The sequence below is a fragment of the Leptonychotes weddellii genome, chromosome 8, assembly GCF_054177405.1.
Source record: "Leptonychotes weddellii isolate Sample4059 chromosome 8, ASM5417740v2, whole genome shotgun sequence".
Lineage (NCBI taxonomy): Eukaryota > Metazoa > Chordata > Mammalia > Carnivora > Phocidae > Leptonychotes > Leptonychotes weddellii.
The window spans coordinates 83,779,018-83,803,007 of record NC_138376.1 but is presented as its reverse complement, the minus strand read 5'-3'; the positions used below and the strand labels follow the sequence as shown (position 1 = coordinate 83,803,007).

The following is a 23,990-nucleotide window of genomic DNA, read 5'->3' as shown; positions in this document are numbered from 1 at the left end:
AAAAACAAACAGGGTTCTAGAGGGGAGGGGGGTGGGAGGATGGGTTGGCCTGGTGGTGGGTATTGAGGAGGGCACATTCTGCATGGAGCACTGGGTGTTGTGCACGAACAATGAATCATGGAACACTTCATCTAAAACTAATGATGTAATGTATGGGGATTAACAAAAGAATAAAATAAAAAAAAAAGACAAAAAAAAAAAAGATTAGCAGTTTTTCCTCCCTTGGTGGGTGAGTGGAGCCTAGGAATTAGGCAGACAGAGGCATAATTTCCACATATCTGTGGGAGAATAGTAAGAAATGAATTATACAAATTAACATGTTGATGCACCCACTTAATAAATGTATTCTGTAATAGTTGCTTGAGAGAAGATTCGATTCCATTTTCTATTTTTCCCTTTAAACAGTGATAAGACATCAGTTGAGGGGAAGAATACATATATAGGGTTTCATATTTTAAGCTTCCCTCTAAATTGTGCAAATCCTAGCAATGGACTCTCTCCTTTATCTCTGATAAATAGTGCTGGATGATTTTTCCAGGCCAGCAGCCCTAGATTACGGCAAGAGTAAGGGAGATGCCGTATCCATTGAATAAGCTACATATATATAAGCTTTTCAGATTAGAATTTTGGAAGCTCCATTGAATAAAAGAATTGGGCAAACTTAGAATATCATCATAAGAAGAAAATAATTTGCTGTTTTGTTTTCCAGTGAATCAGAGCAATGAACCTGAGAACATCCTTTGCACATGGAGTGCTCTGTTGTTCATGATGTGACAGCCAGAGCTGCTGCATGATTCGTGGAGCATCATGATGATGATGGGCGTTTTGAGGGGTTAGGGGGAAAACTGATGCTCAGTAATGTAATACTGGCCACGGAAGAATACCTTGGTCACAGAACCTGCTCTCTTTGGTTCCAGCAGCCCCAGTCATGCACACTGTGCCAGCCTTAAACACAAGTCAGAATTCCTTATACAGGGTCTTTGCTTAATGTGCATTTGAAATCAGAGACTTGCTTCTGCTTGATTTAGATACATGTTCCTTTGGTTTCCTTATCTAATTTTGATGGATGAGTTAAAAGAAGCGCTTTGGTTAGCTCAGGAAGAGCTTCCTTCCTGCGTGGGGCTCTTGCTCTTCTCCCCTAGGAGGAAGCTCATTAGTACACTGTTTCACAAAGAATATGGTTTGGGGAGCAGGAATGATGAATTAATTTCACTTGACCCTTGATCAGCTGTTTACCTGGGATCATGCATGCTCCCTTTCTGGACCACGGTGGTCCCAGCTTATCTGCCTGAGATAAGGAATTGATAATCTGTATCCTTCTGAGACCCGTGCCCACAATCATATCTCACAACTTCCTGTAGGAACACTGTGAGCTATAGACCTGGTGTTTTGCCAGCACTGTTCTCCATGTCTGGAATGCCTCTCTTGATCTCAGCTTCCTGGTCAACTTCTGTTCATCCTCCAAGGCTCACACACCTCTGCAAAGCCTTTCTGGATCCCTCCTCTCTGCCACCTTTGCTCCTGACTTGTTCTCCCTTGCATACTCTGTGCTATATACCTATAGTAGTGCTTGACTTCCCTCCAAACCTACCTACAGTCTCCACAAGTGTCCTTCAAACTCCAGTATTTGGAGTTCCTCTGAACATTTGACAGCAGTCTTGTGTTTCCCTGGGGAAAGGAGTAGTTAGTTAGCAGTGGAGAAGGATGTAACTCTCCTGTTACGGCTTTCAGGGACTGGGGAGGCAGTTACTCCCTACCTGCCATTTATCATCCAACGCTTTAAATTATTCATATTGATTTCTAATCCTTACAGATTGCATGCAATCACATGAGCACAGACAGCCTCACTACTGACTCCAGCCCTGCAAAGAAGCCTTGGTCAGTCTGTCTCGATGACAGGTTTGGCTTAGCTCATCAGATCCGCAGCAAGCAATGCCGCCTCTACTCTCTAGGGTAAGTGCATTTTGTAGCAGAACACAAAACACTCCTGCAAGTGGCCAAGGCTTTTTCAGCAACACAAAGTTATGAACGGTCGCGGTGTACAACAGGTGCTATACTTTGCCTCCTGCCATCGTTTCAGGCCCCTCTGGCTGACATGTAACCAGGCACTGCACTTGCAGGTCACTGGAAGTGGCCGGGCCATTTTCTCTCCCATTGGGCTAGTGGCAAGTTGGCAACTTCAATTTTCAGCATGATGATGAGCCTCTTGGTGAAGCCAATGACTTCCAGCTGGAATTATAGCATCCTTGTTACAAAGAGAGAGAGATTAAGAATTAAGAGAAAGAAGAACAGCAAGCATATTAGAAATGCTATACACACTTACGATGAGTGACCCAAGATAAATGGCCACTGTTGGATTTTTATGTTTTGGGCCAATGGTAAATCTGTGTGTACTTTACATTAAAAAGAAAGAAAAGGGAATTCTTGTGCAAACAGTGTGATTTTGTCAAAACTGTGGGAAATATTAATATTCAGTTTTTCAGGCTGAAAATGACCTAAATATACAAATGGATTTAGAGAGCCTTCTATAAAAGGGCAAATATAAAGTAATGAGACTATTTCACCAATTACAGTAGTACTCACATCCAGACCTGAACTTACAAATATGTGTCTCAAAAAAAGGCAGAGAAGAGTTATTTTTATTGGGAATACCCTATTCCACAGACTCTTTGTGGAAGCTGTGTGATGAGGTTCTTAGGCAAGACCCTTGAAGTCCATTACAAAAGTACTGGGGACCATAACAGGTGTCTTGTGCTTGTTTCTCACTGATAGGTTTCAGCACTTCTGTGATTTATATTCACATACATGAGTAACAACTCATGAATCCTAGATGATAAAGGGGGGGGTGGGCAGATATTTGGGTACGTGCCCAGAGGATCACCATCGTTGTCAAACTTTACCAAACAAGAATTCTTAGTTACAGTCATTGTGAACTTTTTGTAAAAACGAAAGAGTTCAAATAAGAGTTTCAGGATAATGGAACCGTTCTTCTGTAGGTTCACTGAAGAGTCAGTATCAACAGGGGAGCTTGGTACACACAGTAGGCACTCAATATATGCTTGCTACATAAATGATTGCTTCAGGTAAGGAGACTAGGGAGAGATGCTGGTTATGCTGTGATTTAAACCAGGAGGCTGAGGCTTAGGAAATTAGTTGCTCAGCCACTTGATTAGAACAGAGGGGAGCCCACCAGCTATGCTTCAAGCTTATAGAAAGAATGGGAAGTTTTGACAGTAGCCTTTATTTTCTATCATATTAAAAATGTATGAAAGTAGGTCATAAAAGTAATTGCATAGTACCACATGCAAATTGGAGATCTCAGCTTGGTCCTGTTTTCTTGCTCTGAACTGCCTTTATATTTTACTTATTATTTTACACCCTGGAATAATTTCATTTAAAGCATATCCCTGAGTAAAATGAAACTGGGAAAGCTATTGCGGGGGGGGGGGGAGGGGGGAATCTTTAAATTCCTTTTTGCTTTCCTTAAACTTCAGAGCCATTAGATAAGATAGTTCTGCTCTAAGATTTCAGATTACTTCATGTAAAAAGGTAGTTTCTTACTTTCATTGAAATGTTCACTATTCAAACACAACTTTATAAAGAGCTTAGATAAGAACAGTTGAATTCCGCTGGGAACAGACGTGACTAGATTATAAGGGCCAACATTTGATTCAAAACCAAAAAAATGCTTAATTGAAAACTGGAAACTAAAAAAAATATTTCAGATGGGTAAAAAAAGGATGCTTTGGATTGTAGATGTACAAGGAGGTTGCCTTGTGACTCAGAACTGAGAGTCAGGAGAAGCCTACCCCCTTCTCAGGTGAATTCCTTGCCCGGAGGCAGGACAATAGTGAGCTGACAACATTCCAGTTGATGCTGAGGGAAGAAAGAGACCCAGGCCAGAAGCGGTGGTCCTGAAATGAGGCACAAGAACGGGGGATGTGGGCCCCAGATTCTCAGTGTTTGGGAGTATTGGGGTAGTTGCGAGATGGCAGGGAGGGCAGGTGGCAGGTGGGTCATGGGGCCCCTACACCAGGCCAGTATGTGCTCTCAGCCCCAGGACTCTTGGTAGTAGCAAGACCAGGTCACTGCTGTGCCCAGTCATTCCCAGGCAGACTGAGGATGACGGATAAAGCCGCGGCTCGGGGTAATCTTCCTAGAGAGGAGGAGAGATCTGAGGACAGAGGAACAGAAGACAAAGGCTGCATGTCTTTCCTCCATCCCAAGAACTAAAGCAGGAATCACCTCCACCTTATCTCAGAGTTTGGAATGTCTTTCCTAGGAGTCAAAGCTTTTTATTCTGCAGTTAATGTAAAAGCATTTTTTCCGGGAGAGTGCACTCTGTGTGAAGTTCAGTTGAAAATTAAAATCAGATCCTTTTCAACTTTGAAATGGGGGTAGAATAGACCAATTAAGATAGGGGAAGGTGCTGTACAGGAAGGTTATATTACAGGGAGGGGGAAGAGAAGAGAAAGGAGGGGCTGTGGGTTTAGATGATCATGTTATCTGCCTGACCTCTTCAGCTGGGGCCCGCCCTGTAAGTCTTCTTCTGTGTGAGGTGGAGGGGGAGGAGGTGAAGGGTGAGGACTGCGGGGGAGGAGGGTGGTAGCTAAAGTGAGTGGGGAAAAATCACCTATTTTATCCTGCCTTTCAAAGTTTGTTATTTCATGGGTAGGCGCGAGAGTGGAAGAGGGAACTTGGGATTATGCATAGGTAAATCTTTTTCATCTCTTTTTTAGTTCTCCGGTAGCTGGCACCATTTGGTTTCAAGGCATAAATTCTCAGCATGAGACAGAAGAACGTTTGATAGATGACACATGGTTAGGCAACAACCAGTATCTTAAGCAGAAAAGCTGGGACTTCTGGGTGCCATGAGCATTTCAAGAGGAATGAACAAGCTCCAGAGCCAAACATTTTCAACTTGTAATAGTTTAATTCACATAGCCGGAGCTCGTAGTATATATGAATGAGGAATCAGAAAATCATGGACCCAAAGATCCTTTTTAGATAATTTTTTTCCTAATCACCACCCCACCCTGTGAAATTTTAAAGCCATAGATAAACTGTCTGTTTATGTAATGTATGTATCTGTGCTTTCTATGTAAAAAGAGGAAGTTTTCTTGGCTACCAAGAATGGATTTTTGCCCCCTTAGGGGTGATATCTTCCCTGTTGAGAATATATGTTCTAGATGAAATCTTGGCATTTCACACAATGTTATTTAACAAAAACTAACAATTATAACATATTTTTACCCACTATTCAGTGTCATTTGTGCTTTGAAAAACCTATTTCTCCCCCTCTAGTTGTTGCCAGTTTACAGATCTAATCATAATCACCTCAATAATCAGATAATAGATAACCTAATTATCTATTAGATCTCATAATAGATGAGATTTGGCCATTTGGCCAGATTCTCTGGGTCCTGCAGCATTGAAGAATGGGTTACTGAAATTCCTGGGGACACAGTTGTCTTACTTCTTCCCACCCTTATGCCTTCGGTGGTCACAGTTAGAAACCTTCCCTATATCTGCTTTTATTTTTTTTAAACAGTTTTGTTTAGTTATAATTCACATACCATACAATTCACTCATTTAAGACATACAGTTCAACGGTTTCTGGTTGCTACAGTCAAATTTAGAACATTTTCATCACCCCAAAGAGGAAGCCATATACCCAGTAACGGTCATTCCCATTTTCTCTCCAATACCTTTCCTGCTTTTCACCCCTCATCCTAGGCAACCACTAATCTACTCTCTGTCCATAGATTTGCCTATTCTGGACATTTCATATAAATGGAAGCATGCAACACGTGGCCTTTTGTGACTGGCTTTTTTCACTTAGCATAAAGGTTCATCCATGATGTAGCATGTATCATTACTTCATTCCTTTTTATGGCTGAATAATATTCCATTATATGGATATACCACATTTTATTTATTCACTCATCAGTTGATGGACATTTGGGTTGCTTCCACTTTTGGGCTATTGTGAATAATGTTGCAGTGAACATTCATTGTGTGAACATATGTTTTCACTTCTCTTGGGGATATTTTTCCTTTTTCCTTTGGTAACAGAGCTTGTGAGTTTTGCAGGGCACCTGGCACCTTGCTGAAGACTGCATACCCTAGCCTTCCTTGAAGCTGCAAGTGGCCATATGATTAGATTTGAGCAATGAGATATGAGTGAATATGATGTGTTCAACTTCTAAGCCATGCCCTAGGAAGAAAGGATGTGACCTTCATTCTCCTTGTACTTTTCCTGCTGGCTGGAATGCAGATGTGGTGGCAGGGAATGGAACAATTGTCTTAGATCATGAGATAGAAGCCTTATGATCTACATTTCTTGCTTCATGGAATAAACATTAAGTAGAACGTCCCTATAAAGAGAATTTTTTTTTTTTTTAAGATTTTATTTATTTATTTGACAGAGAGAGAGAGAGCACAAGTAGGCAGAGCAGCAGGCAGAGGGAGAGGGAGAAGCAGGTTCTCTGCTGCACAGAGAGCCCAATGCGGGGCTCGATCCCAGGACCCTGGGACCATAACTTGAGCCGAAGGCAGACGCTTAACCGACTGAGCCACCCAGGCGCCCCTAAAGGAGAATTTTCTATGGTGAATTCTCTTTCCAGTTAAATAAGAGCAGAAAATGATTTTCTTACAGACTAAATACATTTTTTTTTTGCTGTAAGTAATAGTTTTGTTTTGGTTATTTCATTATTTTACTATAGTTATTTGTTCAGAAATCTCTCTTCATTACGACTGGTGAGCTTCAGATCAAGGGTTATATTTAATTTATCTATTTGTCTCTGGTGTCTAGTATAGTGCCTTAAACATATTAAAGTGCTTTTTTAAAAAATATTTATTTATTTATTTGAGAGAGAGAGAGTGAGCAAGAGAGAGAGCACGAGCTGGAGGACGGACAGAGGGAGAGGCAGAGGGAGAAGCAGACTCCCCACTGAGCAGGGGGCCTGACATGGGGCTTGATCCCAGGACCCTGAGATCATGACCTGAGCCGAAGGCAGATGCTTAACTGACTGAGCCACCCAGGTGCCCCTTAAAGTGCTTTATAAATATTTGTTTATATACACAAATAAGACAGTGAAACATAGCCTGCCCCATTGCCATGTTGGATACTGTACTATGTATTCTGGGAATTCCAGATCCTACCTAATTTTCTAGTTTTCTCTCACTGGAGCAGCATTTTGTAGATTTCTCTGTCAGCACTCATCTCATTGCTCAGCACTTGGGATTCAGAAATAAGCAGAATATTACACTGTGTGTTAACTAATTTGAATTTAAATAAAAATTTGAAGAAGTACCACTTGAAGAAATGAAAGAATTATAGACATTGATTCAATGAATGCTGTTTATTACTTTCCAATTTAGTACACTTATGTATTAAGTGTTTCTTATTTAGTAACATGAATTACCCCAAAATGACAAATTTCAATATTTTGATGTTATTTAGTTTATCATACAAAATAGTTCCTCGCTGTTTGATGATGAACTTAAATATATATGTGTGTGCTTATGATATCTCTAATAGAGAACACTTGTACATGTGTAGAGAATTTCTGGAAGGATACACAAAAAATTGCTAACTGTGATTATCTCTGGAAATTAGTGGCCAAAATTTCTAGAGCTAGAAAACTTTTACTTTTCATTTTATCTATTTCTTTGAACTCTTTCTGTGAGTATTGCTATTTTTTATTATAAAAAATTAGTTTAAATTGAAAACATATCAATATATAATAAAGTGCCTTACTAAAAAATTTAGTTACAAAAGTCTATGTGTTTAATTTAATCCTTAAATTTTTTTGAAGTCTTGATAGAGTAGAAAATGTTTCCTTGAAAACAATATTGAGAAAATTCACAGAAAGAAATTATTCAAATTTCTCTACTCTAGAAAGTTTATATACAAATTATATTTAATGAGTACTTTTTTTGACATAATATTCTCTTAGTAAAGCTACAAAACTGCCACTTTTCATGAGATGACCCATAATAACACTGGTTTGCTCATCTAACTTTCAACATATTCAATTAAGTGAAAAATCGCTTGGGGCAGGTGAATTTGGCAACATTCTGGTATATACAGAAAGAAATCTGTCTACTAAAAAATGTTTCGTCATTTTTATTCAATTCTTGGATTTATAGTTCATGGCAGGTTTATAAGTTAGCTGTTGCTGTGTAACAAATCACTCTAAAATTCAGTAGCTTAAAACCATTATTTATTCTTGCTTATATGTCTGCACATCAGCTGTGCTTCAGTTGATTGAGTCTGGGCTCAGTGGGGAGGCTTCAAAGTGAGGTGGCTAAGGGCAATTCTGTTTTTCATAGAAGGCTGGAGGTTCGACTGGGGTACCTCTGCCTCTCATATCTCTTATTTTCCTGAGACAGCAAGCTACCCAGGGTAAGTTTTCATCATGAGGATGATACGAGAGAGTGGACAGAAGTACTTAAAGCCTAGTCTCAGAACTGGCATACTGTCACTTCCTTCGAAAAAGCAAATTACATAGTCAAGCCAAAAAATCAAGAGGCAGGAAAGGACACTCTGCCCATGATGAGCATAGCATGGCAGTAGTATGAAGGAGTGAAGAATTAGAGCCAGCAAGTCAATCTGCCACACCAGATTAGATCATGGAAAAATTGGGGGGAAACTAGGATAGAGATTACAATGGTCTGAGCTGTGTGGGTTCAATAAGAGGTTAAAAATAGGAAACAGGAGAAACCTGAGTGGCTCGGTTGGTTAAGCATCTGCCTTCGGCTCAGGTCACGATCCCAGGGTCCTGGGATCGAGTCCCTCATCGGGCTCCTTGCTCAGCTGGGAGCCTGCTTCTCCCTCTGCCTGCCGCTCCCCCTGCTTGTGCTCTCTCTCTCTCTGACAAATAAATAAAATCTTTAAAAATATATAAAAATAGGAAACAGGATCTGTCGGGTAAAAGGAATGGTAGCATTTGTGAAAGGAGTGCTAAATCTTCTAGCCAAAAGGGTAGAGAGAATTACAGCTGAGGGACAGCAGAGGGTTAACATGCCATGGGTCCAGCGAGGGAAAAAGCAGTGGAGTAGAAGTAAAGGTAAAGAACAAGGCAAGTAAGAGTATAGTAAGAATGTCTAGGTGGAGGATTTCTGTACTGAAGACTTATTTTAGTCACCTAAAAGCAGGTCAATAATTGTTAGCCAATGAGCTTGTATGTTTCCAAATTATGAAATATCTGAGACAGTGAAGTCTAAGAGAATGAAGCATTTCTGCCCTGGGTTCAGGTTTGGTCAATGTATTATAGATACTCTGAGATTTTGGTATCTTAAATCACATCTAATTATAGTATTTCGGGCAAAGAAGCCATAATCACCATTTAAAAAAATAATCCTCTTTCATTTAACTTCATGTTTTTCATCCAAACTGGTGCTTTAATCAAAGTGATGAATATAACTCCACCTAATATGTCTGAGTAATATGATGGAGTAAATTAAAAATGTGTTAAGTATATGAATGTTCCACATGATGTGTTACATACTGGGTACTTAAGAAAAACTAATTCATAATTTTTTCCTCCTGTTGATGTGAATTTAGATGAGGTATCTCTTCTATTTCTTGAGTAGAACCACACACAGTTGCCTTTTCTTTAGCTGTACTATTTTAAATTATATTCCATTTCTAAGGAAACAGCTATTGTCTTTAAGTCAGACCTCATGCATTGTGACCATTAGAATGGAGGCAAATTACCTCATTAGTAGACCGCCCCTCTCCCTAAGGGAACTGATCCCGACGCTTATATTTTTGATGTATTCTGAGAAAACCTCTTAAGATCACTGGACAGTCTTGTTTCGTTGCTGCTATGGTTTAAGTCTTTGTCAAAAATTAATTTGGTATGCCTGTACATGTTTGAACATGTGATTCTCTGGTCTGCATTTAGCAGATGATTTCTCTGCTTGCTTTTTACCCAGAAGCTTTTAACTCTAATGCTTTTTGTGAAGGAAGAAGGTTTATTGAATGTGTGCAGTTAGCTGTGTGTTAGAACAGGAGAAAACTTGATAAGAATAAGAAAATTGGCCTTAGAATCATTTTGTCAATCCAACACTTTTGCTTCAGTATAGTTTTCTTGTTATTGATTTCCATCCTTTTTCTTTATAGGCTAGGGAGTGATGATACCCAATTTGAGGTTAGCATGGCCAACAATGGATGTGAGGTACATCGTTTTGATCCTAGTGTGAAGTCGGCTCATATTCTGGAGAGTCAGCGCCTCTGGTATCACCGCTTGTCTATCGACTGGCGGGACCCGCATCCAGCTGTGGCTGCCCAAAAACCGCATAGCAACACCAGAAAACTGGGCACCATTTTGAATGAATTTGGGCATCACAAGGTGAGAGTTTTCATTTGATTTCATAATGAAATAAAGCGAACAAACTCATCAACTTAAAAAAAAATGCAAACCGAGAATTGGATAGTTGAGGATCCAGTTTCAACCTTACTGATGATAACCCATCATTATTTATAGAGTCAGCTCTGTAGACATAAAGTTTTGGCAGGAATCAAGATCTTTAAGTTGATTTGTAGATTGCAGTTGCTGTTGAGTAGTGCTAGGGTTTTGGCCAAGACTGGGCAAGGAAGTAAGAAACCTACTTCTGGCATGGCCTCAAGAGTCCCATTTTCGTTTGGCAATTGATTTTAAATGTTCAGACAGAGTGAACCACTTATGTCAGTCTCAAATACAAAGTAATCGGGGCCAGGTTTTTGTTTGATAAGAGATTGCCCATGAATTGTGTTTCTCACTGTTGTAGCAACTACTTTGAGTCTCCAGGCTCTTGAAGGCCAGAACATATGTATATCTTTGATTAAAACGAACTTTGTAAAATTGAATGGACATGTGTGTGTTGCAACTGATATAATTATGTCAAAAGATGACAAATCTCTACAAGTATCTTATTGTGAATAGATAGCAAAAAGAAACCCAATCTCTAATCCGTGTTCCTTGAAAGCAATTTTTAGTGTAGACCCAAGCCAACTGCATTCTGTAGGCAAATACTAGATAATTCTCCTGAGTGTACTTGGCTTGTGTTTGTTTGCCAACCCCTCCTGGGCTTGGCCTGTTTTGCCTTCCTGTTCTCAGTCAGAGATGGCATGTGATTTAGAACATGCCAAAATGGGTGTTTCTGAAAAACAGTGTATATGGAATTCAATTTTAAACTTGAGTTGGCTGCCTGATCTTTAATAAAAGGGCTTTTCCTCTGCTTTGTTCTTTTTCTTCTCCTCTTCCTCCTGTTCCTGTTCCTCTTCCTCCTCCTTCTCCTTTTTTTTTTTTTTTTAAACTCCTTTTAATTGGACTACAGGAGCTTCTTCAAGAACCACTTCAAAGAATTTGCTGCTCTGGGGCGCCTGGGTGGCTCAGTCGTTAGGCATATGTCTTTGGCTCCGGTCATGGTCCTAGGGTTCTGGGATCGAGCCCCGCATCGGGTTCCCTGCTCTGTGGGGTGCCTGCTTCTCCCTCTCCCACTCCCCCTGCTTGTGTTCCCTCTCTCTCTCTGTCAAATAAATAAATAAAATCTTTAAAAAAAAAAAAAGAATTTGCTGCTCTTCTAACATGTGATTAATTATTGATTTGTATTTTGCTCTGCCATTGACAGTAAGTAGCATTTAATAACTGGGAGCCTTAATGAAACACATATAGGATTTGGAGAGTAAAATCTCCAAACAGAAACTGAGGTGGGAACATTTTTCAGAAATTTATTTTATTTTTGCCATTTGTTACCTTCAGAGACCTGTTTAAAAAAAACAGCTGAAAATTACAGGCTTGATTCTCTAATATGTCAACTCTTGATTATTCAAAGAGCTAGCTACAGATTCTTTGTGTTCATTTGGGACTCTTGTTGCCCCACGTTCATGCTCTTCACACCCTGGCTCTATCTACCCTCACTCTTCAAAGAATAGACCTTGTAGAGACAGCTTTTTTTGATAATATCTCAGCAAAAGATTTGGTAAATGTGAGGATAAAATAGGGCTTTGAAAAATGACCTGTGGATATAATTTATCCAAGCCACATTTCCTATGGAAAATGCATTTTCAGATAACCAGGTATGCACCTGAATTGTGTTTGTTCAACTCCATAGGAGTTGCAGTGGGCAAACCTTTATGCTGAGGATGAACCATGAGATCTTTCATGCTGCCCCTGAGACAGCAGAAATATTTACAGTAGTACCTAAAAAGGATAAATGTTCTAAAGGATCTTTTTATATTCCTAAGGCTACTTATTTTTATTAAAAACATTAGTAATGACATCTAAAAATGGTTGAGATGGTAAATTTTATGTCATGTGTATTTTACCACAATAAAAAAAAATAAACATGAAAGTGATCTGGGTCAGAATTGCCAGGTATATATTTGCTGCTTTAAAAAATCCTTATTGAAGAATTTAAAAGAGACTGATAATCTTTCATAGATTCTTTTTTTTTTTTTTTTTGCGAATGCTTTAAAACAAAACAAGGAAAATGAAACCCATCAGTGAGTGATTGCTTCCATTAGGAACATGCCTCTAGAAGCTATGTGGTGCCAGATAAAAGGAAACTTCCATTCTGGCCTGCAGCAAGCAAGGTCTGTTTTCATTTTTCTGCATGTGTACAGACACTGGTAAATAGGATGTGGCTCTGGCAGGGCAAGCAAGTAGAACACGAACACACACGCACACACACACACGTCTGTGCTTGCGTCTTGCCTTCTTCACTCATTTCTTCTGCTAGTGACTTTAGAAACCAGGGGGATTTTTGTTGTTTTATTTTCACCTCATGACGTTAAACTGTTTCATATAGTTGGGTGCTGTTTTCCATGTGAAGCTGTGATTTTTCTTCTTCTTCTCTTTATCCATCCCTAGATTCCAGCCACTCAGGCCAAAAGGAAAGGCAAACTCTGAGATGGTGACAGAAAGATGCATAGGGCTTCTATTCTGCTTTTAGAACTCTTTGGTAATTTTAATTTCCAACTGTAAATCAAAAACATTTCTAAAGCATCTGGTGAGAGCAACTGCATCAGCAAAAGCAGGAGAATCAGAAGCCAGTCTGTCAGGGAGTAAGATCACCTGGATCCAGCATTAGTAATGATGAACTGTCTTCTTGCTCATGTGCTTGTTGCTGTAAACGATGCATAAGAATTTTTCCAGGATGGGACTAGAAATAGTGAGTCTGAAATTTCTGCTCATATTAATCATAATGTATGTTTTTTTTTTTCTTTCTCTAAAGTCTTTATTACACAGAGTATCCTAAATGATCCAGGCTCAAAAACTTAATGAGAAGTTTTTACTTTCGGTCTTTACCATGCTGTTGATAGTAGGAGTAACAGGACTGCCTTAGACTTTACCTCTGGAAGCTCAGTGATTTAGGTTTGAAGCACCCATTCCCTCCTTAATTTTTGGCACTAGGAGGGAGAGTCATTTAACTGCTCTGGTGCTCTGTTTGATTGCTGGTGTAATGGGGACCATGATACTCCCTAAATGGATTGCTTTTGAGAATTAGATCAGAGAACACAGTGTGATTTAAAAATGATTTTAGGGGTGCCTGGGTGGCTCAGTCGTTAAACATCTGCCTTCGGCTCGGGTCATGATCCCAGGATTCTGGGATCGAGCCCCCCATCGGGCTCCCTGCTCAGTGGGAAGCCTGCTTCTCCCCCTCCTACTCCTCCTGCTTGTGTTCCCTCTCTCTCTGTGTCTCTCTGTCAAATAAATAAATAAAATCTTTAAAAAAAAATAATGATTTTAAATTCAAAGACTTTTAATTAACCATTTCAGGAAGTCTTTACAAAATTTTATAGAAAACATTTTCTGTTTTCTCTCTTTCTTCGTTTTCAGGGAAAATATATCAGATTTCCCTGGAAATTGATAACCGCACCTAATTCCACTCAAGAGTTTTTAATGAAAGCTTTGTGCGAAACTAAGGGCAACTGGTTCTTCAGACAGGGTCGTAGAGAATTGTTATTGTTTGCTGCCCTGGGGCACTGAACAGCTTTGCTGGCGATTGTGTAGAAAGTAAACACTGTGTTGTAGAGAAATTAAATAAGCGGCTGAGAATTAATACAGAGCAGAAGTGGGGGGCGGGGCCTCGGGCTGCGGGTCGGCGGACCGGGTGGAGCAGGACTCGCGCAGCTCAGCGCCGGGGGTGAGTCCTCCCCGGCTGGGGACGCTGCCCGGGGCGGGGTGTCCGCCTGGACCCTCACTGGAGGGGCGGGGCCCGAGTCCCTGGGCCCGGAACCCGCCCGGGATCACCAGACCTCAGGTCTGCTGTGTGGTCCCCGGTGTGCTGGAGAGAAGGAGCGCTTTGAAATTGAACTACAAGAAGATTCCCTTTTCTTTTGCTTATCAAATGGGCAAATATAAACAAGATGTTGATACCGCCCTAGAGTGAACACTCATGCTTTGCTGGTGGAAATGGAAACTGATAGACTCAGGAAGAAAATTTCACCGCATGTATATATTATGTCACTCTTCATTCCTGGAAATTTTCTTTGCCTTAAATTCTGTTTTGTTTGCTATTAGTTCTGCTCTACCAGTTTTTGTTTTGCTTTGTTTTGAGTTTTTTTTTGATAAATATTTATGTGAAATGTCATTCTAGATTCCTTTATTTTCATTATTATTATTATTATTATTTTAAAATATAGTTTAATTTATGTCCTTTGTGTTCTTCTCTTACAGTTTTCTCTTTTCGGTTTGTGTTTGGCATAGGGGGGTACATCTTCCTTTTATACTTTTCTTTAAGTCAACTTTAAACTGATTCACCTTTCTTAGAATTATCTGGAGAAATAATACCAATGGACTCATGAGTAAACTGGCTTAATTATGTTTTCTAATACATATTAAAAATACCTAACAAACAAAAGATTTTGAAATGCTTATTTGTATGACCTAAACCATCTTTCATGCCAGTGTGGCTCATATTTAATGTATATATGAATCACCTGGGGAATCTAATTAAAATGCAGATGTTGATTCTGAAGTTCTGGGGTAGGACCTGAGATTCTGCACTCCTAGCAAGCTCTCAAGCTCTGCTGAGGCTGCTAGTTGGGGAGCCATACCTTGAGTAGCAAGGTCTGTACCATAGTCTGAGAAACACAGGAACGGAGGATATGTACTAGTAATTTGTGTCCCCCCCCCCCCAGAGGCCCAGCGCCGGACCACTTTATGTTCTTTTCTTTTCTTTCAGTAGGAGAGGGAAAGCACAGAGAGAGGGCAGAGGAAGAGGGAGAGAGAGAAAAACCCAAGCCGACTCCATGCTGAGCGTGGAGCCAGGAGTAGGGCTCCATCCCAGGACACTGTGATCAGACCCCAGCCAAAACCAAGAGTCTGCTGCTCAACTGACTGGGCCACCCAGGTGCTCCTGGACCACCTTGTGTTCTAATGTCCTCCACCCTCAGCCTGAGTCCCTGCTAAGGGTGGTATGAGGCACAGATGATGTGCTATGCTCCAGACCGTTTTTCCATTCTCGTGCCAACAATGTACCAGATTCCTGTTTCGAACTTGCTGGTTTCTTGGAACAAATTTCTTTCTCAGGAGGGAAGCTCCTTTATAAAAATGTCTCCTAGTGGTCTCCCATACCAGTTCAAGGCCCAGACATGCCCGAGTCCTAGGTGACTAATGGTTTACCCTCCAGCTAAATCTCTGCGTCTCAGACGTATGTTCCTAACTGAGGGGTATATGGCTTAAGAGCAGGGACTCCATTGTGTGGACTCCCATCCCAACTACCTAGTGAAGTGCTCAGGAAATATGTAGGATACTTGACCTGACTTTATACCCAGTATCTTCCTAAATAAAACATGCAGGGTATCGAAGTTTGAATGCTTTATCTTTTCACATAGCCCCACCGCAGAATTAATAAGGGGCAGCTAGAGCATCCAGAGGCCTTAGCCACTGATGTTCAGAATATTTGGGTGGAAAACACCATGGCAACAAGATATGTTATGGTAAAGGTAGAAATCCAGGTGACTCTTTTAAGGCCCAGTGCAATCTTCTGCTTAGACTTGTTTATATTACTTTTTCAAAGAGAGGTGTGTATCTTTCTGTGTATTTGAAGGCAACTTCGTCTTGCAAAAATACTATTTAATCATGACAAGGCTGTTTCTGTGAAATAAGCCAGTAGCAATTTAGGAGTAATGAGTCAGCTATGCTCCTGAGTTGCAATTTGAAATGCAGAGACATTTTTCTGTCTCCGTCAATCTATAGTGGACCCAAAGGACAAACCATCTTGAGAACGTGGGTCTAGAACTTCTGCACTCAACATGTAGAAAATGAGTTTTGGCTTTCTACCCTTTTTCACTTACCTATAATGGTGAGATTTGCCGTGAAGCAAATTTCTGGGTTCTTAGTGATTTTTCAAAACATTCAGTATTTAGCTAGCATGTAGATTATAAAGCCTGTTTGAAGAATGAGCTAGGTGCATCTGGATCTAGTGGTGGTTTGTGTTTTCCTTGGGCAGAAGCCATGACTGGCGAAGTTGTGTGTGAAAGGTGCTCTGGAATCCAGAGACCCACTCCCACCTGCTTATATAACCTAGTGATTCTCAGATTGCATTGTTAAACTTGGTAACACCAGAAAACAAATGAAAAATAACAGCACAAGTAAAGAATCCCATCACCTAAGGACCTTGATTAAAACTTCGAACCCAGAACCAACCTTAGAGAGATTCTCACTTAGCTGGTCTGGCATGGAGCCCAGGGAGCTGCCCCTCTGCTCCCTCAGGATTCCTTTGGCTCTCCTTCCTAGCTCTAACCCAGGTAATAGAAAGATCACCCTGTGAAGAGCCTCAGCATGTAGAGAGGCCTCTAGTGACTCAGCCTTCCATTTGCAAATCCCCCCTCCCCTCCTGTGCATAAAACCCTTTAAACAAGAATGGGGTTGAGAGCCTGTGTGCTTCTGCAGCCTCCTCTGTCTCTTCACCGAGTTCCTGTGTCCTCAGTGCCTCAGTGTTCCCTATGAGAAGGTGTGGGATATGAACCGCTACCATCTGAGGAGGGTTGTGCAGGCAAACACTTTCATGTTGGTGAGAGAAATGAATGAAGAATTTTAAGGAGACCAGAATTATGATTTTATGTAAAACAAAGCATTTTGATTGAGTGTCACGTCTTTTGAGATTTTCAAAGGCGCCCGGAATTATTACAAAAGGGGAGGATTTCACTCAGAGAGGAAACAAGCCTCCAGGGAGCTGGCATTTGGTTTTCTTCACTGCTGTGTACCAGGGGTGGGTATATTTGTCTGAGGATTTTGCCATTTTGACAAAGTTTTGGGAAGGGGAGCCAAAGGAATCCTGAGGGAACAGAGGGGCTCTAAGCTTCAGGGGCCCATAAAGGTTTCCCTCTGTGTGACTTCCTTTCATACAGGAGGCTGTGGTTCAGTAGAAGAATGTTCTGTTCAGTGTTGCACAGCCCAGTTTCACCAGGTCTGCCAGTTCCTCTATATGTGTTAAAAAATGCTTAATGGCTTTTGACAGTAAGAGGCCCCAGAACTTGCTCTCCTATTAGTGAATCCTCTGAGGGAGTGTATTCCTGAGCAAACCCTGTGAGGTCACACCCCGGCCAACCATTTCTGCCCCGGGAGCTCAGCCATGCTGGTGCTCAGAGGTGCCATGCATAACCAACCACCCATGAAACAGACTCCAGGTGCTTGGGGAAAAAGTGGGCATAGATTTATTTGGAGGTAAAACCTGATTTATCTTCCAGCCAGTTGAGGAAGGTTTCACTTGCCACTTTTTAGTTTAAAACATAAGGACCTTATAAAAACACTAATTTCCTAGCATGGAGTGGCATTCAACAGTTTTGCAATTAAAATGATACTGAAAGATTTCTTGTAAGAACTTCTCTTTAAAATCAGCACGCCATTAGAAGGAATTATGTAAAGCAGTCTCTCTGTTCCAATCTTTATTTTAAGATTTAATTTATTCCAGATTCTGCAGGAAAAAACCATCCATGTGACAAGCCTGCTAACAGATGTCAATTTAGTTTTATAGCACATGCCTGTATTTCAGAGTCAGAAAATGGAGATTATTCTTTTTGCCTGCTGTTTATTACATGACACAGCTTCATAACACTATGCCCTGGAGGATAGCTGATTAATAACTAATGGGCAAGCAACTTATCACCTGCTTTCATCTTCGGCAGTGTTGATTGTAAGCTCTATTTCACATTATCCTTTTGGATTAAAAGAGGTGCTGGAAAGAGCAAAGGTGACAAAAAATGGATTTTTCTCTTTTAATTTCATCTAGGTCAGAAGACAGATTATACTGTAATAAAGAGAAATAAGAGAAAAAATAAAAATTATTTAACCAGAAAAAACTAAATCTCTATTAAAATTTTTTGTGGCATAGATGGATAAGATAAAGTAATTCTGTATGGTAAATATTATATCAGAATCAACCATAACAAGAACTCTTCCTTTCTTCATATTCAAAGGGTCCATTTCTCTGTGTTCACATGGTGTAGTAATTATTGTTTTATATGTTGCTCTTCTGTTCATATTTCCATCTGTCTGTCCATTCATCCATTCATCCCTTCCTCCATTCATCTATCCATTCAATAAATATTTGTTAAATATCTTCCATATGCAAGTACCTGTGCTTAAATAATGAAGCTACAGGGAAAAAAGTCTCTTTCTTTTTTTAAAGATTTTATTTATTTATTTGAGAGAGAGAGAGAAAGAAAGAGAGAGCTCATGCGCCTGAGCACATGCATGGGGGTGAGGGGGTGGGAGGGGTAGAGGGGGAGGGAGAAGGAAAGGGAGAGAAGGAGAGAATCCCAAGCAGACTCTGTGCTGAGCGTGGAGCCCTATGCAGGGCTGGATCCCATGACCATGAGATCATGACCCGAGCAGAAACCAAGAGTCATCTGTTTAACTGATTGAGCCACCCAGGTGCCCCAAATCTCTTTTTAATTAGGAAATTTTAAAAAATGTGGTAAAATATACGTAATGTAAAATTTACCATCTTAACTATTTTTTTTTTTTTTTGCGGATAAATACAGGTTTAACGATCCATTGTTCTTCACACAGATGGCCACAGAGACTTTATAATCCCAGGATATACAACCATGCAACACAGGCCAATCAGCCAATTCTAAAATAAACTTGGCTTTTTACAAGTATCCTGTAAACATTGCAGCCCTCCTTCCATCCAAAATGACCCTCATCTCACATGAAATGTTATTATAGGGGAACCAGAAACCTAGCTTTGTGGCCAAGAGTAAAAACCAAAGGAAACATAGTAATTCAGTGGTTAGTTTGTGAAAGCAGGGTATCTGGTGCCCTTCTCTGCACTGCTTTGCTCTTCCTACTCTTGATTTTTTTGTCCCTCTTCTTCAGCCCATCCATGTTAGCTCTCAGTAGGTTTGAGTAAGCCATCTGAAGCTCGTTCACTTCTTTGGAGCTCACCACGGTGCTGATCTTTTTCCCATCAGTAGCTCTGAACAGACAATTGTTGTCTAAGGGCTCAAAGCCCTCTACAGAACCTTTCCTTGGAATGGGTTTAGTTCGACCATCATACTTCTTCAGGGTGATGAACACGCTGCCGGATAACGGGCACTTCTGGGAGAGTCTGGTCAGCTCCGTCAAGAAGTGCTCGGTCTCCAGCAGCACCATTGCGGGGCTGCTAGCTCCCCTGCCCAGTTTAACTGTTTTTAGGGGTATAGTAATGCTAAGTACAGATCTCCCTCAACTTAAGATGGGGTTATGTCCCGATAAACCTATTGTAAACTGAAACTATCGTAAGTTGAACGTGCATTTGACACACCTAACCCACTGGATGTCATAGTTTAGCCTAGCCTACCTAAAAGGTGCTCAGGACACTTAATTAACCTACAGTTGGGCAAAATCATCTAACACAAAACCTATTTTATAATAAAGTGTTGAATATGACATGTAATTTATTGAATACTAAAGTGAAAAACAGAGTCGTTGAATGGGTACAGACTGTTTGTAAGTGTATGGGTTGTTGACCCTTGTGATCATGTGGCTGACTGGGAGCTGGACAGAGGATCATACTCCATATCACTAGCCTGGGAAAAGATCAAAATTAGAATATGAAGTATGGTTTCTACTGAATACATATTGTTTTTGCACCATTGTAAAATTGAAAAATCGTAAGTTGAACCATTATAAGTTGGGAACCATCTGTATATCCACATTGTTGTGCATCCAACCTCTAGAACATTTTCATCTTGCAAAACTGAAAGTCTCTTCCCATTAAACACTAATTCCCCCCTTCTGCAGCCCTTGGCAACCATCATTCTATTTTCTGTTTCAATGATCTTGATTATTCTAGGTACCTCACATAAGTGAAAGCATACAGAATCTGTCTTTTGTGACTCGCTTATTGCACTAAGCATAATGTCCTCAAGGTTCATCCATGTTGTAGCATGTGACAGGTTTTCCTTGTTTTTGTTTTTGTTTTTTTAAGGCTGAATAGTATTCCCTTGCATGTATATACTACATTTTGTTTATCTGTCAGTGGACCATGGGGTTGTTTCTGCCTCTTGCCTATTGTGAGTAATGCTGCTATGAGTATGGGTGTGCAAGTATCTTTTTAAGGCCCTGCTTTCAGTTCTTTTGGATACATACCCAGAAATGGAATTGCTGCATCCTATGGGAATCTATTTTTAATTTTTTTGAGAAACTGCCTTACAGTTTTTCAGAGTGGCTGTACCATTTTACATTCCCATAACCAAGTCTCTTAAGATTTAGCATGTAGCTAAAATACCAGACATGTGATCCTGTAATGAGTCCTACAAAGAAGTGTGATGTGCTACGGGAGTGTTTAATAGAGAAATCCAATCTCATATGCCATTTATTTTTGTATTCCTGATGCGTAGTCCATGGCAGGGACTTGATAACAGGTGGGTGGGTAAATGCACCATTCAGACCCTTGGTGATTGGACCCCTTTCCTTTCTTTCTTTCCTGATATTCAGCTTCCCTCTGTTCTGCAGGAATGGCACTGGAGGGCGGAGAAAAGCTAGATGACTAGCTTTCCCTTGGTTGCCTCTATTGATCTCTGGTGAGAGTATGCAAAGTATTTTCCAATAGTGTTCTTTTTCTTAATCTGTATCTCATCTAATATTCAAAGATGTTGAGGTATTTCCACCAGATATGTTCCTGCCTTTTCTTTGGGGGAGAAAAGAGAAAGCTGCCTGCAGGTATAAGATGAAAGTGTAGTGGAGTTAGAGAGGGGTGGGGTATTCAGGGAGAAAATATTCTTTCTATTCTTAGAACACTGCTTCTAGTCCCTAAAGAGTTTTGTTCTATAAAGATAGCAAAAGGGCCTCTTGCTCATTTTCTCATTTGGCTTAAATCAGTAGCATTTTGCTCAATTCCATGCTATTTATAGATATCTTAAATTGCAATTTAATTCTTGAGATTTTTAAAGGGAATTTGAGATATTCAAAATGTATAGGCATTATATTTGGAGACTTTTAACTTCTTGCTTCTGGTTTTATAAAAGGAGTTTGTGTATCTGATCCCCAAACCAATGAAAGACATAGTTATTATTCTATCCAGTTTTTTTATTTTGCTGGCAATTGAGGCAAAAAAAAAAGGTCACAAAAATATTTGGCACAGCTCTTTCCTTGGAAATTTGTATTGATTTTGCTGTTTGCCACAGCATTATTATGATGATAAACTGCAGAGATCCAGTTATCTGTCTGAAATGAGTCCTGAAGGTTTCTCACAGTTGTTCCAATCATGGTATTGGCACAGGAAAACAATACTGGTGACATTTTCAGAATGCTGTTTTGGAGGCAGGTGGCAGGTACTGGGGCCGTGTTGTACAGTGGAAGGGTCACTGGCTTTCAGCCAAAAAGACCCTGGCACCAGCTCTATCTCCTGTTAGTTGTGTGAATAGCACAGGTGAATTAAGCCTTCTGAGCCATGTTTTATTTTTCTGTAAAATGGGAATGATAATACCTTCTATGCAAGACCGTTGGGATTAAAGACAAAAAGTTGGTAAAGAACCTAGCACAGTGCCTGGTCAGTTGCTCCCCAGATGGGAGCTGTTTTTAAATAGTTACTAAGTTGGATTGATATTGTTTTAGGCAGTATTTAAATACCTGGAATGGAGTATTATGGTATGGACCATTTGGTATATTTTATTGTTCTTCTGCTTTCTATTGATCTCTGGTGAGAGTATGGAAACTATTTCCCAGTAGTGTTCTTGGAGTGGAGAATCTCCAATAGGTCAGCCCTTTACTCCAGAAAATGTTAAAGAGAATCAGTATTCTGGAATGGATTTTGGAAGTGCTTAGAACACAGCAGTATGAATCTGATGTCCAGACACCACTGCAGTGTCCTTAGGATCAATCTTTCTGCAGTGATAGTCATAAATGTAATTGATCTGCATTTCAAATAGTCCACCTGATTCATGATATTGGTAAAAATCTTGTAGTTCAGTCATCTTCCCCATGTCCATCTCTTGGGCATAGTACTTAAAGTCCCATAGGCTTATTGAATATATTGTTGGGAAATCATTTGGGTGGTGAGTACTGATGTCTTTGAAAGTATTTTATGTAGCAATGATTCTTTAATACTTTCAGTACATTTGCCTTTATGACATTGTATTTTCTCTAGGTTGACCTCTCTGTCTCTGAAACCCCCTGTTAGATCATTTTGTCTTTTTGGAGACCTATCAAGTATAATACCAACAGTTGACTGAACTGCTCAGGAATATTCTGGATAACTAAATTTTCTTACTAAATGAAAAGAGGTGCTGTTGCTCACCTCTGTCTTTATTGTTTACCTCTGTCTTTATTGTTCCTCTCCTGTGCTTCCTACTCTATTTAAACTATAAACACCGCAGCTGATGTGCAAGATCTCAGTGCAGTTTTCCAACTTCTTCCTTTACTACCACTTTTCCACAGGTATTCTGTGCTCTAACCTAATGAGACAAAACACTTCCAAGTTGCCTAAAATTTCTCACCCCATGGAGCTTCAATCACAATTCCTTTTATCACTAATATTATCTCTGTTTCTGAGCAAATCAAAATCCCACCTGTCTTTCAAGTCCTAGTCCAACTACTATCTCATCCACAAAGCTGTTCTTAAAACCATTTAATATTTTAAAGTTATATGAATGATATTTCTCCACTGTAGAGAATTTAGATAATAGAGAGCACAGAAAGGAAAAGGATGACAATTAAAGTCACATGTAATTCTACCACAAAGATAACTACTATTAATATATGTAGTCTTTCCTGGGATGCCTGGGTGGCTCAGTTGGTTCAGTGCCTGCCTTAGGCTCAGGTCATGATCCCAGGGTCTTGGGATTGAGTCTCGCATTGGGCTCCTTGCTCAGCGGGGAGCCTGCTTCTCCCTCTGCCTGCAGCTCCCCCTGCTTGTGCTTGCTCACTCTCTCTCTCTGACAAATAAATAAATAATATCTTAAAAAATATATGTAGTCTTTGTTTCAGACTTTTTCTCACTATGGTAAATATATTTTCACAAAATTAAGATGGGATCATACTGTATATGCTATTATTTCCTTTTTGTTATGGACTTTTTTAGAACAGTTTTAGGTTCACAGCAGAATTGAGGGGAAGGTACAGAGATTTCCCAAATACCCCTGCCCCCCATATGCACAACCTCTCCCATTATCAACACCCCCTACCAGAGTGGTACAGTTGTTATAATTGATGAGCCTACACTGACACATTGTAATCACCCAAAGTCCATAGTTTATGTTATCGTTCACTCTTGGTGTTGTACATGGTTTGGATAAATGTATAAGGACATATATCCATTATCATGGTATCATGCAGAATATTTTCACTGCCCTAAAAATCCTCTGTCTCTGCCTATTCACCTCCTCCTCCCACCGCCCCAAAATGCTGGCAACCATTGATCTTTTTACTGTCTCCATAGTGTTTCCCTTTCTAGATTGTCATATAGTGTGAATGATAAAGTATGTGGTCTTTTCAGATTCACTTCTTTCACTTCATAATATGCATTTGTTTCCTCTATGTCTTTTCATGGCTTGTTAGCTCATT

The 23,990-nt window shown here is 40.1% G+C and overlaps 1 protein-coding gene across 5 annotated transcripts in view; it reads left to right on the top strand.

Moving 5' to 3' along the window:
• The window catches only part of METTL24 (methyltransferase like 24), a 153,805-nt gene that overhangs the window by 38,572 nt on the left and 91,243 nt on the right, over nt 1-23,990 (top strand). For all 5 annotated transcript variants that reach the window (XM_081828800.1, XM_081828799.1, XM_081828801.1 and 2 more), the window contains exons 3-4: nt 1,814-1,953; nt 10,133-10,361. In XM_081828800.1, the coding sequence (XP_081684926.1) occupies nt 1,814-1,953; nt 10,133-10,361 (369 nt within the window). The remainder of the gene's footprint in view (nt 1-1,813; nt 1,954-10,132; nt 10,362-23,990) is intronic.